The sequence below is a fragment of the Mesoplodon bidens genome (genome assembly GCF_964165515.1).
Source record: "Mesoplodon bidens genome assembly, chromosome: 14".
NCBI classification, from domain to species: Eukaryota; Metazoa; Chordata; class Mammalia; order Artiodactyla; family Ziphiidae; genus Mesoplodon; species Mesoplodon bidens.
In genome coordinates this window covers 69,604,736-69,619,640 of record NC_138170.1, presented here as the reverse complement: position 1 = coordinate 69,619,640, position 14,905 = coordinate 69,604,736, and the positions used below count along the sequence as shown (strand labels likewise).

The following is a 14,905-nucleotide window of genomic DNA, read 5'->3' as shown; positions in this document are numbered from 1 at the left end:
ACCTCAGACTGGGACTTGAACCCACGTGCTGGGACTCAAACCCGGCCAAAACCCTGATTGGGACTTGAACCCAGGTGGCAGGGACTCGAACCCAGCCAAAACCCACAGTCTTCCAACTGAGATCACACACCTGGTTTCAGGACTTAATGAAGCTCAGGTTCTTGATGTCTCATCGCAGAAAGAATTCAGTGAGAGACAAAGTGATTGGTCAGAAGTGGATTTATTTAGAGAGAAGCACACTCCACAGACAGAGCGTGGGCCATCTCAGAAGGCGAGAAAGGCGCCAGGGTATGGGGTTGTCAGTTTTTATAGGGGTGGGTAATTTCATAGGCTAATAAGTGGGAGGAGTATTCCAACTATTTTGGGGAGGGGGTGGGGATTTCCAGGAACTGGGCCACTGCCCACTTTTTGATCCGTATTGTCACCTTAGAACTGTCATGGCGCCTGTGGGTGTGTCATTTAGCTTGCTGATGTGGTACAGTGAGCATATGCTGAGGCTCAGGGTCTAGTGGAAGTCGACTTGTCCACCACCTTGGACCCACTTAGTTCTAATCCATTTATGTCATGTCCTCGGGCTATGTCATTCTTTCAAAGGTTGTGCCCTGCCCCCTTCCCTCCTGTTTCAGGATCAGTGTGAGCAGCATGAAGTCCCCAAATGCCTTAGCTTGGAGGGCCTTAGGGAATGGGCAGAGAAATGAGGAAAAGAAAGGTGAAAGGCTTTACAGAAAAGTAGTGGGTGGGGAAAACAGGAAGAACGTGGCAGAGGGAGTGGACAAGGCAGCCATCCTCCGGGGCTCTGCCCCTTTCCCCTGAGCAGTCGGGTCCTCTCTCACACACCAGTGGTCAGTGAGGGCCAGTGACCCTCAGAGCTCCAGCCCCGGTCTCTCCCATGAGTCTGAGCCCTCCTCACAGCTCCCTGGATGATCCCACCTGGACGTCCCCACTCCCCCCAGCCCCAGCTACCTCTCTCTTCTCCATTTCAGTCAAGGGGGTTGTGGCGTCTGGTCGCTGGACCGGGAAGCCCACAGTCGTCTTTTGTACCTTCCTCCTGGTCCTCCTCACAGCTTATTCTCCCATCCTGATATCATCACTCAGTGCAGGTATTTGCCCCTGACCTGGGGCGATTCGCTCACACATCTCTGCCTTAAATCTCTGTCCAATCCCATCTTGCATGCCACCTCTGGACTGATCTTTTTTTTTTTTTACATATAAATAATTACTTTATTTATTTATTTATTTATTTATTTATTTATTTTACATCTTTATTGGAGTATAATTGCTTTACAATGGTGTGTTAGTTTCTGCTTTATAACAAAGTGAATCAGTTATACATATACATATGTTCCCATATCTCTTTCCTCTTGCGTCTTCCTCCCTCCCACCCTCCCTATCCCACCCCGCCAGGCGGTCACAAAGCACCGAGCTGATCTCCCTGTGCTATGCAGCTGCTTCCCACTAGCTAACTAATTTACATTTGGTAGTGTATATATGTCCATGCCTCTCTCTCGCTTTGTCACAGCTTACCCTTACCCCTCCCCATATCCTCCAGTCCATTCTCTAGTAGGTCTGTGTCTTTATTCCTGTCTTACCTAGGGGTAAGACTGGACTGATCTTTGATGTCACCCACTGCTCAGGAGGCTCCCAGAGCTCTCGGTTAATGTAGGCAAAGCCTAAACTCTTCAGCCTGTTGTTCAAGGCTGTCCTCAGTCTGGCCCCTGCCTGGTCCTCTGTATCTTTCCTTCAAGGGAGTTAGAAAGGAAAAAGGAGCCAGGGAGATGTTATTGTTTAATCCTCACCACAGCCCTCTGAGAAGGAACCATTATCATCTTCATTTTTCATATGAGGAAACGTGGGTTTAGGTGAAGTAACTTATTCAAGATCAAACAATAAGAAATTGGAAGAGCTAGGATGTCAACCTAAGCTCCAGAGCCCAAATTCTTAGCCACTGTGCTCTGGTGGCTTGCAGACTCAAAGTGTGGTCGCTGGGCCACGGCCATCAGCATCACCTGGAGTCTGGTGGGAATGCAGAGTCTCAGGCCCCACCCCTGCTCTGCTGAAGCAGAATCTGCATTTTAATAAGATCCCCAAATGATGAGTGTGCACTTTACAGTTTGAAATTATAGAGAAGGAAAAAGTTTTCTTTGACCCTCTGAGGGTGCCTGGCTGGGTCTGAAAATTAAACTGACAAAGACAGATTAACAGGAGAAAAGCATATAAATTTGACTGAATTTTTACAGGTGCCTGGGAGCCTTCACAAGAGAATGAAGACCCAAAGAAGTAACCAGAGCAGGAAGATTTTATACCTTTTAGACAAAGAAACAATACATTTGTGAAGAACTGACCAGACAAAGGGGTTTGGGCTATGGGTAGTGAATGGTGAGGAAATAACTAGGAAGATAAGGGTTAGCTTAACAAGGTTTGTTTGCAGATTCCTCTGGTGACTTCTTAAAGTCTGTCTCCAGTAAAAGGAGCATTTATTTCCCCTCTTTAGGCAGAAAAGGGGGAGCCGTTTCTGCCTTTTGCTGCCACTTAATTGCCTTCAGCTCAAGACAGTTTTTATGTCCAAGAGGCACATTTGGGGTTGACATATTGTGGTTTCCCTCAAGATGCACTGCCCTAGTGGTCTTTCCCTTTCTGTGTAAGCCTTCCCTAGTTCCCTAGCTAATGCATTCCTTCCCTGGTATAGTACTTAAGAACATCGTAGCCCCTAGAGGTAGATTTGGGGGTTCAAATCCTGCCACTTATTAGCTGTGTGGCTCTAGGCAGGTAACTTAACCTTTTGGTGCCTCAGCTTCCACATCTGTAAAATGGGGATAAAAACAATACCTACCCCATGGAGTTGTTGTAAGGGTTAAATGAGTTGATGCTTGTAAAGTATTTTAGCACTGTGTCTGGCACATAAAGAATAAAGTACCCACTGTCCTTTTCCCCTCTGTGAATCCTGCCCCACGTCTTCTTGTCCTTCCTCTCCTGGGAAGCCTTCTCCCAACCAGCAGAGCTCAAGGTGATTTCTCCCTTTCCAGATTCTATTGCAAATGGTCTGGGACTTCAATCATAGAATTGTACCTTAGGGAAAATCTCCTCTTATTATATTGATGAGGAAACTGAGTCTCAAAGATCAAATGGTAGAACCGGGACTTGAACCCAGGACTTTTTAAACTCTAAAATTAGCAGTTTCCAATGTACTCCATTTATAGTAGTATATACCTTTCTGTTCCCACATAGCAGCCAATAAATATGCCTTGAAAAAAGAATATTAAAAGTATTCATCATGCTGCTATTTATAATAGTGAAAAATGGGGAGATGTTGATTTGAACAAATTTAAATAGATTTCTTTACCTTATGACTCTTCAGAGGCTTTAATAAGCTTATTTGCCTGCAAATCTGAAATGGAGGATTTGGTGTGCAAGGTTTCATAGATTTATTTGTCCACAGACCCTTTTTCTGACGAATGCTTGTTAGTCACCCACTATACCTACTCTCCTGGCAACCCTCCAATGTCCAGTCCTATGGGTTCTCTCCAGGGAGCCTCTTGCTTTATCTGTCGACAGCATTTGACTCCAGTCTGTTGTGTGCGCTGGTAACATGTCACATTTGCATTGAGGTTTGTGGAGCTGATGCTGAGGCAGGAAAGTTCAGGGATGCTGGCTTTGAGAAGGTGGCCAGGCAGTGACTGGAGGTTGAGGTCAGATGATCATTTCAGACCCACAGGCTAGTGAAGTTTGATCTTCTGGGAACGTTCTGGGATTCTTCCTTCTTAGGCCTTCAGCTGCCCCTTGACCTTGCTCACCATAGCTGAGTAAGTGGTCAGTGGGAAAGCCACACTAAGATGTACCAACCAGCACCGACCAGCTAACGGTTCGGGAAGGGCTCAGCTGCCCTGGGCTGGGGAATGCAGAGGGGAGAGCTGCTGGTGGGGACCTGCACTGGGTGCTAGTAGGCCGGCCCTGCTCTGAGTGCTTTGCTGCATAAATTCGCTGTGGCCTCACAGCAGCCCCGTGCGCTAAGCCCAGGACACCGCACACACAGAATGTCATTACCTGCCCAACACCACACAGCTAGGAAGCAGCAGTGCCAGGATTTGGTTTGAAACCCATGCTGCTGCCCACTCTGCCTCCCCAGCCCCTGCCCTCCAAGGGTCTGAGGAGGTTGGAAAGAAAGAACAGACTAGAAGGAACTGCCAGGGTGTAGGTCAGGAAGCACCCGAAAGCAGTGCAGCTCTGCTGATAGGGGCACCTGCTCCCATCTCTTGTTCTCTGGCCTTCTCGCCTCTCCCCACAGGCAGGAGAACGCCCGGGCCTCGAATGCGATGGGTTCCCACGGAGGCCCTGCGTTGTGGCCTCTGTGCTGGGATGGGGAGCCCCTGCCCAGAGGTTTCTACCCTGAGTACCCAAAATGGGCTTGTGCTTTCTCGACAAGTTGGGGCTTCTAACAACCATGAGCCTGTACTCTGTCCAGGGCAGGTCCCAGCTCGCGGGCCCTTCAGAAAGGGTTGAAGAAGGGACTGACAGTGGGGTTTGGGGGCCCTAATTTCTCATTGTCTCTAGTTCTCACTCCCTTAAAATGCAAAGGGCCGGTGTTCCTGTTTTAGGGAGCGTGTAGGGCACGTGCCACTGGGCATCCTGGGAAGGAGCGTGCCGACAGCCGCAGTGGGCAGAGAGAGGGCAGGAGGGCAGGTTTAAATCCTGGGCCTTGGGGCCAGGGGCCCCAGGGAGCTGTCCTGTCACAAGAAATAGCCCTGGATGCCAGCCAGCTGGAGCCCGGACACCTTCTCCCAGGCAGAGGCAGGGAGGAGATGGGGAGACGCCAGTGCCAGCCCAGCCCAGAGAGACCGAACCCAGAGTCCGGTTTGCAGCCAAGGACTAGGTCCACAATCCTCCCTGTGCCCGGGGTGGGTGGGAGGCTGAGGGCACACAGGGACCCAGTAGTCCCTGGATATCGCAAATCTGATATCCTGTCCTCAGGGTGCCCCTTGGCTTCTCCAAGGATACGCCCATCCCCTAACAACCAAGTCTCCCCTGGAGCCCAGATCGCGGTTCCTTTCTCCTCCTGGTGGTGCCGCCCTCATGCCCTCCCCATCCTGGTCCCGGAGAGCCGCTGTGCTCGCCGCTGTAAAGCTCTTTGTGGCTCTTTGTGTGATTTAAGTAATTCCCACTAAAGTAATTCATTCTTTTCTGAATGACCCGTAGGCTTGATCCTTCCAGGGCACATTTGCATTTCAAGCAAAGCATTTGTACAAACAGATTTAAGCTTTAATTGGTAGAATGAGGGGCAATTATTTTGGGGGTGGGGGGGACTTTCCCAGGCCCTTCCCTGCCACCCTCTCCCCTCCCCAATGCAGGGAGGGTGTGGCTGGGATGTGCCAGGGGAGGCGTCTGCGTCAGGAGGAAGGGAGGAGATCAGTGGTTCCAACTGAAACTTTTACGGTGGGACCTAGACTCATCAGCTTTTTATTTTCCCAAGGTTTGTTTTATTATCACTGATTTCCTAACACTGTCGTTTCACAGCACCAAAATACAAAGAAGGAGCTCATGTCAGTCTTCAGCTTTCTGAAAACGTAGTACATTATTCTTAGTTTTTTTTCATTTTGCCTCAGACTGGTGAGAACCTCCTGGGGTGGGGGAGGGCTAGTGGTGAGAACCACCGACTGGGTGGCCCCCCGGAGCCCTCCAACTCTGAAACACCAAGGCTTTCAAACACCGCAGTCACGCTGCATTAAAGATGCATTTTCAAATGTTAATAATTAATGTCAGTGTTAATTTATCATAGTTTCACATAACATTCTATAATGGCAATGGCCCCAGGAGAGAGGATGGTAAAGGAGATTGGGGACCAGAGTAGAAAAGAAGCGGGGATCAAGCGAGGGGGCAGGGTAGGTGCGGCAACCGCTCTTCCAAGCTGTGTCCATCTTCCAGGACACTGGGGAAGAGTCTTGGGCTGCAGGAGGCAGTTTTATAGTCTTCTCCCGGAGACAGAGAGACAGAGTGTGTGTGTGTGTGTGTGTGTGTGTGTGTGTGTGTGTGTGTGTGTGTGTGTGTGAGAGAGAGAGAGAGAGAGAAAGAGGGTGAGTGGGGGGGTGTGAGTGGGCGTGTGTGGGAGTGTGTGTGGTTGTGTGGGGGGGGAGTGTGTGTGCGTGGGTCTGTGACAGTGAGTGTGGGTGTGAGTGGGTGTGTAGGAGTGTGGGAGTGTGTGGTTGTGTGGGGGGTGGGGGAGTGTGTGAGTGTATGTGACAGTGAGTGTGTGTGTGGGGGGGTGAGGGTGTGTGGGAGTGTGGGGGGGAGTGTGGGAGTGTTTGTGGGTGTGAGAGTGTGTGTGTGGGAGTGTGTGTGTGGGAGTGTGGGGTGGAGTGTGTGAGTGTGTGTGACAGTGAGTATGTGGGTGTGTGGGGAGTGTGTGACAGTGAGTGTGGGGGGAGTGTGGGTGTGTGTGTGGGAGTATGTGGGTGTGGGTGTGAGTGGGTATGTGAGTGGGGGGGTGGGATGTGTGTGCATGCGTGTGTGTGCATGTGTGTGTGTACACACGCATGCACACATGTGTGTGTTCTATGGCCTGGCTTCCTGAACAGGTGCTGGTCTGCTGGCACCTATGCCTGATTTCCAAGCAAAGACACCCAGCGGAAAAGGCAGACGTCTTGGAGTGGGGCTGGGGCTGGGGAAGCAGTGGGAAGGGCCGAGGCCCTGGCGCTCTAAGGGAGGGACCCTTCTGTTTGCAGCCTGGGTCTGGTTTCTCACAAACCGCCCAACCTGGTCCCCTCAGCCTAACCAGGAGGCTTAGCTCCCTGGTGTTTCTCGTTGCCGTTGCAGGTGTATGTGGCTGCTGCGGTGCCCTGCGCCCCAGGTACAAAAGGCTGGTGGACAACATCTTCCCTGAGGATCCCGAGGTGGGTCTCGTCTCCTGCCGCCAGCACACCTCTCACCACCTTACCCCATCCAGGGCCCTGGGGGCTGCTCCGAGGGAGGGCAGGCCCTGGGGCTCACTCAGACACACTGAAACCTTGGCCACGGCCCCGTCGGTGACCAGAGGCAGCTGGGAGCCTGAAGGCTGAGGAGCTTTGGACCCCTCTGCAGGCAGGATCCGTAGAGGGTTCTGGAAGTGGGTCTCGGTGTGCTCGGTGCTTCTGGCCACTGCTGAGCATTTTCTTCACTCATGTCTCTCTGGGTGATAGTTCCTTGAGCCGCTAACTCTGAATGGTACTATTTCCCTGTTGTCAGGTGTGAGCATTTCCCTTCTTGAGTTTTGGCTCTGGAGCTCGTGTCCTCTCCATGCTCCCTCTGGTATCTGCCAGGTGTCAAGTGGGCACAGGGGACACCTGGCTTCTTGGTTTCCAAGCTGCCACCCTATGGTCAGGCTTCATTATGGGTTATGTGGTTTCGGAAAGGGTCTGATGTACTTGACTTCTTCTCTGGAAATCAATGACCTCTTCTTGATAGGCAGTGGAGGGTCACATTTCCAGCATCCTCTGGACAATTCCCTGAAAGCTGCAGAGCTGCCTTCTTCCTGTTCACTTCTCGATGTTGGATATCCAATACGTTTTAATTCTGCATTGCTTTCATTGAAGACTTGTCATCCATTCATATACACACATATACACACATACATAAATACCTTCATGTACATACACATATACATATGTAAATACATATAGTGTACACATGCACACACATATGTACATTTATATCACTGACTATTTTTGCTTATAGCTAGCACACTTTGGGTGAAGTTGTGAGTTCCTGAAGAGCAGGGTCTATGCTTTTCTGAGGTTTTTTTGTTTTTTTTTAGGGTCTATGTTTTAATCATCTCTAGATCCCCAAAACCCACATGTGTGTGTCGCATACATTATAGGCACTCTGGTAAATGATGATTAAGTTGAATGACCATTTACCTTTAGACTTGAACTCTTCTAGCCATCGCATGGCCACAGTGAGGATGATCTGTCCTTTACAGGATGGCCTGGTGAAGACCAACATGGAGAAGCTGACCTTCTACGCCCTGTCAGCTCCAGAAAAGCTCGATCGCATTGGCGCCTACCTCTCTGAGAGGCTCATCCGTGACGTGGGTCGTCATCGATATGGGTAAGTAGTATGGGAGGGTGGAGAGAGATTTGCAGAAACTATATATTTTCAGGGCAAAACATAGGGTCCTTTTATTTATTTATTTTTGGCGGCATTGGGTCTTCGTTGCTGTGCATGGGCTTTCTCTAGTTGCTGCGAGCAGGGGCTACTTTTCGTTGCGGTGCGCGAGCTTCGCATTGTGATGGCTTCTCTTGTTTTGGAACGCAGGCTCTAGGTGCACGGGCTTCAGTAGTTGTGGCACAGGGGCTCAGGAGTTGTGGCTCGCGGGCTCTAGAGCGCAGGCTCAGTAGTTGTGGCGCACGGGCTTAGGTGCTCTGCGGCATGTGGGACCTTCCTGGACCAGGGATGGAACCTGTGTCTCCTGCATTGGCAGGCGGATTCTTAACCACTGCACCACCAGGGAAGTCCCAGGGTCTTTTTAAGAAATGATAATAGACTGGATTGTTGAACAGCCTGAGAAAATGGGGACTGGGAGTGAGGACTGGGTTCCCTGTGCTTTTCCAAAGGGTAAAATGTGATGCTGTTGCCAAGATGTGGGAAGAAGGGGGTGTTGGCTTCCTAGGAGCACCTCTGTTAGCCTCCATTTACCCCCATGTCTCTATCCAGAAGCCCTCACACACCATTGAACCCAGAATGTGTCGTTACTCTCACCAAACACACCCTGCCTCATTCAGCTTACTCTCTTAAAAAGCAAGGAGGGTGCTTCCCTGGTGGCACAGTGGTTGAGAGTCCGCCTGCCGATGCAGGGGACACAGGTTCGTGCCCCGGTCTGGGAAGATCCCACATGCCGTGGAGCGGCTGGGCCCGTGAGCCATGGCCACTGAGCCTGCGCGTCTGGAGCCTGTGCTCCGCAATGGGAGAGGCCACAACAGTGAGAGGCCCGCGTACCGCAAAAAAAAACCAAAAAACAAAACCAAACCACTTAGGGACTTCCCTGGTGGTCCAGTGGTAAAGAATCTGCCTTCCAATGCAGGAGACGCAGGTTCGATCCCTGGTGGGGAAACTAAGATCCCACATGCCGCAGGGCAACTAAGCCCGTGTGCCACAACTACTGAGCTCACGCGCCTCAACTAGAGAGCCGGCGTGCTGCAAACTACAGAGGCCAAGCAGTCTGGAACCCGCGCGCCACAACTAGAGAGAAGCCCACGTGCCGCAACAAAAAATCCCACGCGGCACAACGAAGATCCCGAGTGCCGCAGCAAAGACCCAAAGCAGCCAAATAAATAAATAAATATTAAAAAAAAATTTTCTATAACTTGATTTAAAAAAAAATACACTTAAGTGAAGTATTTATCTATCTTCTAGGAGGGAAGGACTTGCTGCCTTTAGAAGAGGGAGGAATCTTAAAGAAAATGACTGATCAATAGTTTTTTTTATTAATTAATTTTATTTATTTTTGTCTGTATGGGGTCTTTGTTGCTGCGCGCGGGGTTTCTCTAGTTGTGGCGAGCGGGGGTTACTCTTTGTTGCAGTATGCGGGCTTCTCATTGCGGTGGCTTCTTCTATTATGGAGCACAGGCTCTAGGCGCACAGGCTTCAGTAGTTGTGGCATGTGGGCTCAGTAGTTGTGGCTCACAAGCTCTAGAGCGCAGGCTCGTTGTGGCACGTGGGCCTGTGGCGCACGGGCTTAGTTGCTTCACTGGATGTGGGACCTTCCCAGACCAAGGCTCAAACCCATGTCGCCTGCATTGGCAGGTGGGTTCTTCACCACTGTGCCACTAGGGAAGTCCCTGATCAATAGATTAAACAGCCAAATATGTAGATTGAAATACTAAGATACCACCTTCACTTATCAAATTGTTTTTTTTTAAATATATATAATTTCCAGTGTTAACCCAGGGATGGCAAAATGAGAGGCATTTTCATACTTTTCTAGAATGAGTACAAATTGGTTGAAGCTTTCTAGAAAGTAATTTTGAAATATATGTCAAGAGCTTCAAAAACACATGCCCTTTGATCCAGTAATTCCATTTCTATTCATCTATCCTACCATATCAATCTTATATATAATCTAACTTTATACACAGAGATGTTCATTATGATAATTTTTATAATATTGAAAAGATGGAAGTAACTTAAATGCCCAACTAGAGGAGAATAGTAAATTATGGTGTTTATCGCTTCAGGAAATGTTACCTAGTCAATAAAAATGGTGTTTATAAACATATTTTCCATATAATATGGAAAATGCCATCAGTAAATGGAAAATAGAATACATACTTATATACACAGTATTTAAATCAAGTTAAAAACAATAACAAATCTCAATGCCTGGAAAATACAGTAAAAATAAATATGCCAAAATATTGAGTACTCTTAATATTTTGTGAACAATGTGGCTGGGGTTTTTGGTTTCTATCTTCATTTTTGAGTTTCCTAAATATTCTCTATTGAGCATGTATTACTTCCTCAATGACAAAAGTCAACGGCAGGACCTACCATGTTTGTTATGCTACCGTCATGCCACAATCTGGAGTGGGGCTGGATGTAAAGAGAGCTCTAAGATGTCGCTGGTGGCACGGCTGTTGGAGCAAAGGGAAGGGTACATCTAGGGCAGTTGTTCCTAAGTCCCATTGGTTCTGTTCTCTATGAAGCCTTTTATGTCCATCCTCTACTTTCCTCTGCTCCTACCTTTCTCCTGATGCAGGCTCCAGATTATGGCAGTGGCCTTGAAAATGGTCTCCCTCCTTCCCATCTTTCCTGTACTGGCTCTTCCAGATCAACACTATGATCTTCAAAACACAGACCAAGCTATACTTTGCTGGCTTCTTTAGCGTACAATCCAAGGTCTCAGCTTGATTTCTGGGCTCCTCCACTACCTGCCCCCAACTTGCCTTTAACCCAGCCACACCTGCCACAGCTGCTCTAAACCCATTCCAGATGGACTAGCTGACAATCCCCCCTGGCTTTCTGGCTTCTGAGCCTTTGCAGTGATCTCTCCCCTGGACCCTCTTTCCCCCCCTACTACCATCCATCAGCCCCATCACCCTCCAAGGTCCCTTCCTCCTGGTGAGGAAGGTGGAGTGAGAACCAGAGTGTAAAGATCTGCATTGTGCTGACAGTGTATAGAGGTCCACACCTCCACAGGACCCACCAGCCACGCTTAAAGCATCGAGCTATCCCCGGTATAAAAGCAAGACCAGAAACAATTCATTTCTATGATCCCTTTCTATAATAAAATTAGGTTACATGCTCAGTAAAAAGGGCATGAATATAATGAACATGCTGATTATATAAGTCGCCTTGACATATTATAAAGCAGGCTCAAGCAAGTAAAAATGACTTTATCCTAGACTGAACCTGAAACTAATATGCAAGCAATACCATTAAACATTTAATACTAATTTTTCCTGCCCTCTCTGCAGTGATGGTTCTCTCAGTAAAAATGTCCTGTAGCCAGCAGAGCCACTTAGAAACATTCCACTGCCCTTAGAACTGCGACTCAAAATTGGTATCGTTCTGTTAAAAATAGCCATTGCAGCATCTAAGTATTTAAAGCCTTGACGGCCTCACTGGGGGCTCTAATCATAAACATTTGGAGAAGAAAAATCTGTTAGATCTGTTCTCCTGTTCTCTCTCCTCTCCCTCCCCGTCTTTCCTTACCCAATGCCACATTCATCATCATTGTCCTAATCACTGATGGCAGGTTTGGAAGAGTGAAATATTTACCTGCAGACAGTCTGAGGAGCTGTCTCCCTACCACCGTGCAGGTGTCTGTGTTTATGGTTTGACCATGTGGACGTGAACCTTGGGTGTTGGACCCAGAGGCAGATCCACCCTCCTCTGCCCGTATGTGTTTAGCATCAAGGGTGATAACCAAATGTGGGCAGAGAGAGGATAAGACACGACTTTCAAGGTATTGCTCCTCAGTGTGGGCCATAATGGGCAGTGATGTGCAGAGCAGCAAAAAGTGAGAATTCTTCATATTCTTCTTCTTCCAGTTCAGCCCAGCTGCTAGAACACCCCTAGAAACTGGAGAGCAAGGGAGGCAACGGCAGTGCTGGGTGAGATTCAGGGTCAGCTGACAATGACCATGGAACAATGACCACATCCAGAAGGCCACATTAGAATCTGTCAGGTTCCCCAGTGCCTGGAGGATGGAGATGCCCATGCCAAAGAGGGGTGGGCTACTCCCTGAGGAGCCTGACCCCGGAGCTGAGCTGGTGGGGCTCCCAAGAGATACTCTGTCCCCAGAAGGACCCTGAACCTGGTTGGAGGACGGAGCTGACCCTTCAGACAGAGATGTCACAGATTCCTACTAGATGAGGAGTTCATCCTTCCCTCCCTTGGCTGAGGTCAACCCCTACTTCTGGCTCCTTAAACCCAGAAGTTTCTGTCCAGCAGCGGGGACATGACTAAGTACCTTCAGACTGCCCAGAATAAGAGGTGCTTTGTCAAGGTTCTTTGAGTGATTCTTGGGCAATGACTGGCCCTGCTAAAGCTGCCCCCTCTCTCTGTGTGCTGGTTCCCATCTCTGACCCTAGATCTGCTTTCCTCTCCAACCAAGTCTGGTTCGCAGACTTTGACTGCCAGTTCCTCCTTTCCTAGAAGCTCCTAAGCCCACTCCTGACTGAGTGAAAGGTGTTCCAGCAGAAGCAGCTGCCTGTTCTGGAATTCAATTCAAGGCATTTCCTGCCTCACTCCTAAGCAGCAGGCCCCCTGTGTATTTTCCTCACTTGTTATAACTCACCTTCTGCTCTGGTTGGCCCATGACCCTGAGTTCCTGTTGTTATAACCTGCTGAGTAGCCTCTCCTGACCTCAGCTGCTGCCTGTGAACCCCAATCCATCCCAGATTCCTTGAGTTCTGCCTACTTCACCTACTGGGAAGCCCTACTAGTAGATCCAAGATCCATGGTCATCACCTGCTGCTGTGGTCCATGCCCTGCTCTTACCTCTGCGTTGGGCCCCTGTGGTGGGCTAGTCCTCACCAGCTCCTTTCTTCCCCATCCTGTTCCAACTACCCAGTCAGGCCAGTTTCTCAGACCTATTACTACACTGGACTCCTTTCAGGATACCAAGCCCAGAACAGATCTCTGCTGAGACTAACCTATTTGGCCCCAGTCCTGTTAAGTGGACATTATCCTGAGAAGCCCGTGCTCTATTCCCTTTGAAAGTATAGACTTAATGGATAAGATGTACCCAGGAAGGTTATGATAAGATAGGACCAATGCAGCGAGCAGGAGGTTCCAAAGCCCATTGACTTCTGATCTTCTAAGATACTTTGAAAAGTTCAAGTTCGCAATTATAATCCTTCCATCCTTAGTGTTGGGATCAAAGATGGGGATTGAAGGAGTGTGTATTCAGAGAACTAGGCCTTAAACTTCTTTACTTTTCTGTGTCACTTCTACCATAATTTTCACTTTCCATCAAAATTTCCTCTCCTGGTCAGTAGCCAATTTTTTTTTTTTTTTTTCTGGCTAGCAAAGGATGGTTTTCCTTATCAGGATTTTCTGGGAATTTTTTTACAGGAAAGGGAAAAGCAGCAATCTAAGCTCTGGGGTTTGGGAGGCCTTCTGGTTTCTTCTCTTGCCAAACCCCACCCCGCCCCTTCCTTTCCCTCATTTAAACTCTATAAAATAATGGTGAAACCCTTGATGCAGAAGGATGCTGGGATGATTCATAGAAGAAGAGAATTCCATGCTGCCTGCTCCCATTTCCCATCCGCCATGTTTTGTTGCCAGAATGTGTCCAGGTTTCTCCGCAGGGAAAACCTGTCCCTTTGGAAGGGCCCCAGCCCAGGCTGCTTCCCCAACCCTGCAGGAATCAGTCTGCTTCACGGCCTATACAGTGGACCCGGAACATGCCAGGCCTGGGTCTGCAAGGCACGACAGGTATCCTGAACTGTGGCTGTGGCATCCTGTGAAGGGCAAGGCAATCGAGGACTGGCGGGCCCTCCAGAGCAGGAGGAACATGGCTCCAGTTCACCAAACGAGCCCAAACACCCAATGCTGCCTTTTTTTTTTTTTTTTTTGCGGTACACGGGCCTCTCACTATTGTGGCCTCTCCCGTTGCGGAGCACAGGCTCCGTACGCGCAGGCTTAGCGGCCTTGGCTCACGGGCTCAGCTGCTCCGCGGCATGCGGGATCCTCCCGGACCGGGGCACAAACCCGTGTCCCCTGCATTGGCAGGAGGACTCTCAACTACTGTGCCACCAGGGAAGCCCTGCCTTTGTATTTGAAAGACACTCTGTAGATAAGAGCATGACCAAATCCATTTGTGAATGTGCCCAGAGACAGCTATTTAATGATATTTAATAATATTTTAATTTAATAATATTAAACAATAATAATAGCTGACTCAGTTCATATAGATAAAATAAATAAACATTTTACAAAAGTGAGAAGGAAAATTTCAGAGTAGAGAGGCTGTTTTACTTATGGTTGCTTGGTAAAGAAGTTAGGGCAAGGGTACTGAAAAAATGGTGACTGATGTCTTTAAAAAAGGACATTTAGAAAACGTCATGGCTGCTGTTACTTTTATACACATGGATTTGCAAAGCTGGCTTATGTGTGAGGCAGTTCAGATGCACAATGTCTGAAACTGAGCGGCTGCCACGAGAGCTTTGTGGAGCTTTGTGTTGTGGTTTTGTAGTATCTTCAAAAATCATCCTATAGTCATGCTTCCTGTGCATTCTTTTTATTTAACCAAACTCTGTTTTAAAACAAAGACTAGCTAATCAAGAGTTTTGTACTATCTGCCTAACCTTCAAAGAGATATGATTTGGATCAAAACATAAAGAATAAATCTTTTAATTCATCCCCTATTATATACACGGCATATAAACCTGACACTAGGCAGCTCTTTTTTTTTTTTTTTAAATTTGTTTTTTTT

At 48.5% G+C, this 14,905-nt stretch overlaps 1 protein-coding gene across 3 annotated transcripts in view; it reads left to right on the top strand.

The window, feature by feature from the left end:
* EFR3B (EFR3 homolog B) overlaps positions 1-14,905 on the top strand; it is an 89,306-nt gene that overhangs the window by 30,790 nt on the left and 43,611 nt on the right. For 2 of the 3 annotated variants that reach the window (XM_081254764.1, XM_081254762.1), the window contains exon 1: positions 7,795-8,073. In XM_081254764.1, coding sequence (XP_081110890.1) covers positions 7,856-8,073 — 218 coding nt within the window. In that variant the 5' untranslated portion in view covers positions 7,795-7,855. Of the gene's footprint in view, positions 1-6,804; positions 6,882-7,794; positions 8,074-14,905 lie in introns of those variants that run through there. The other variant, XM_081254763.1, reaches the window with a different exon arrangement.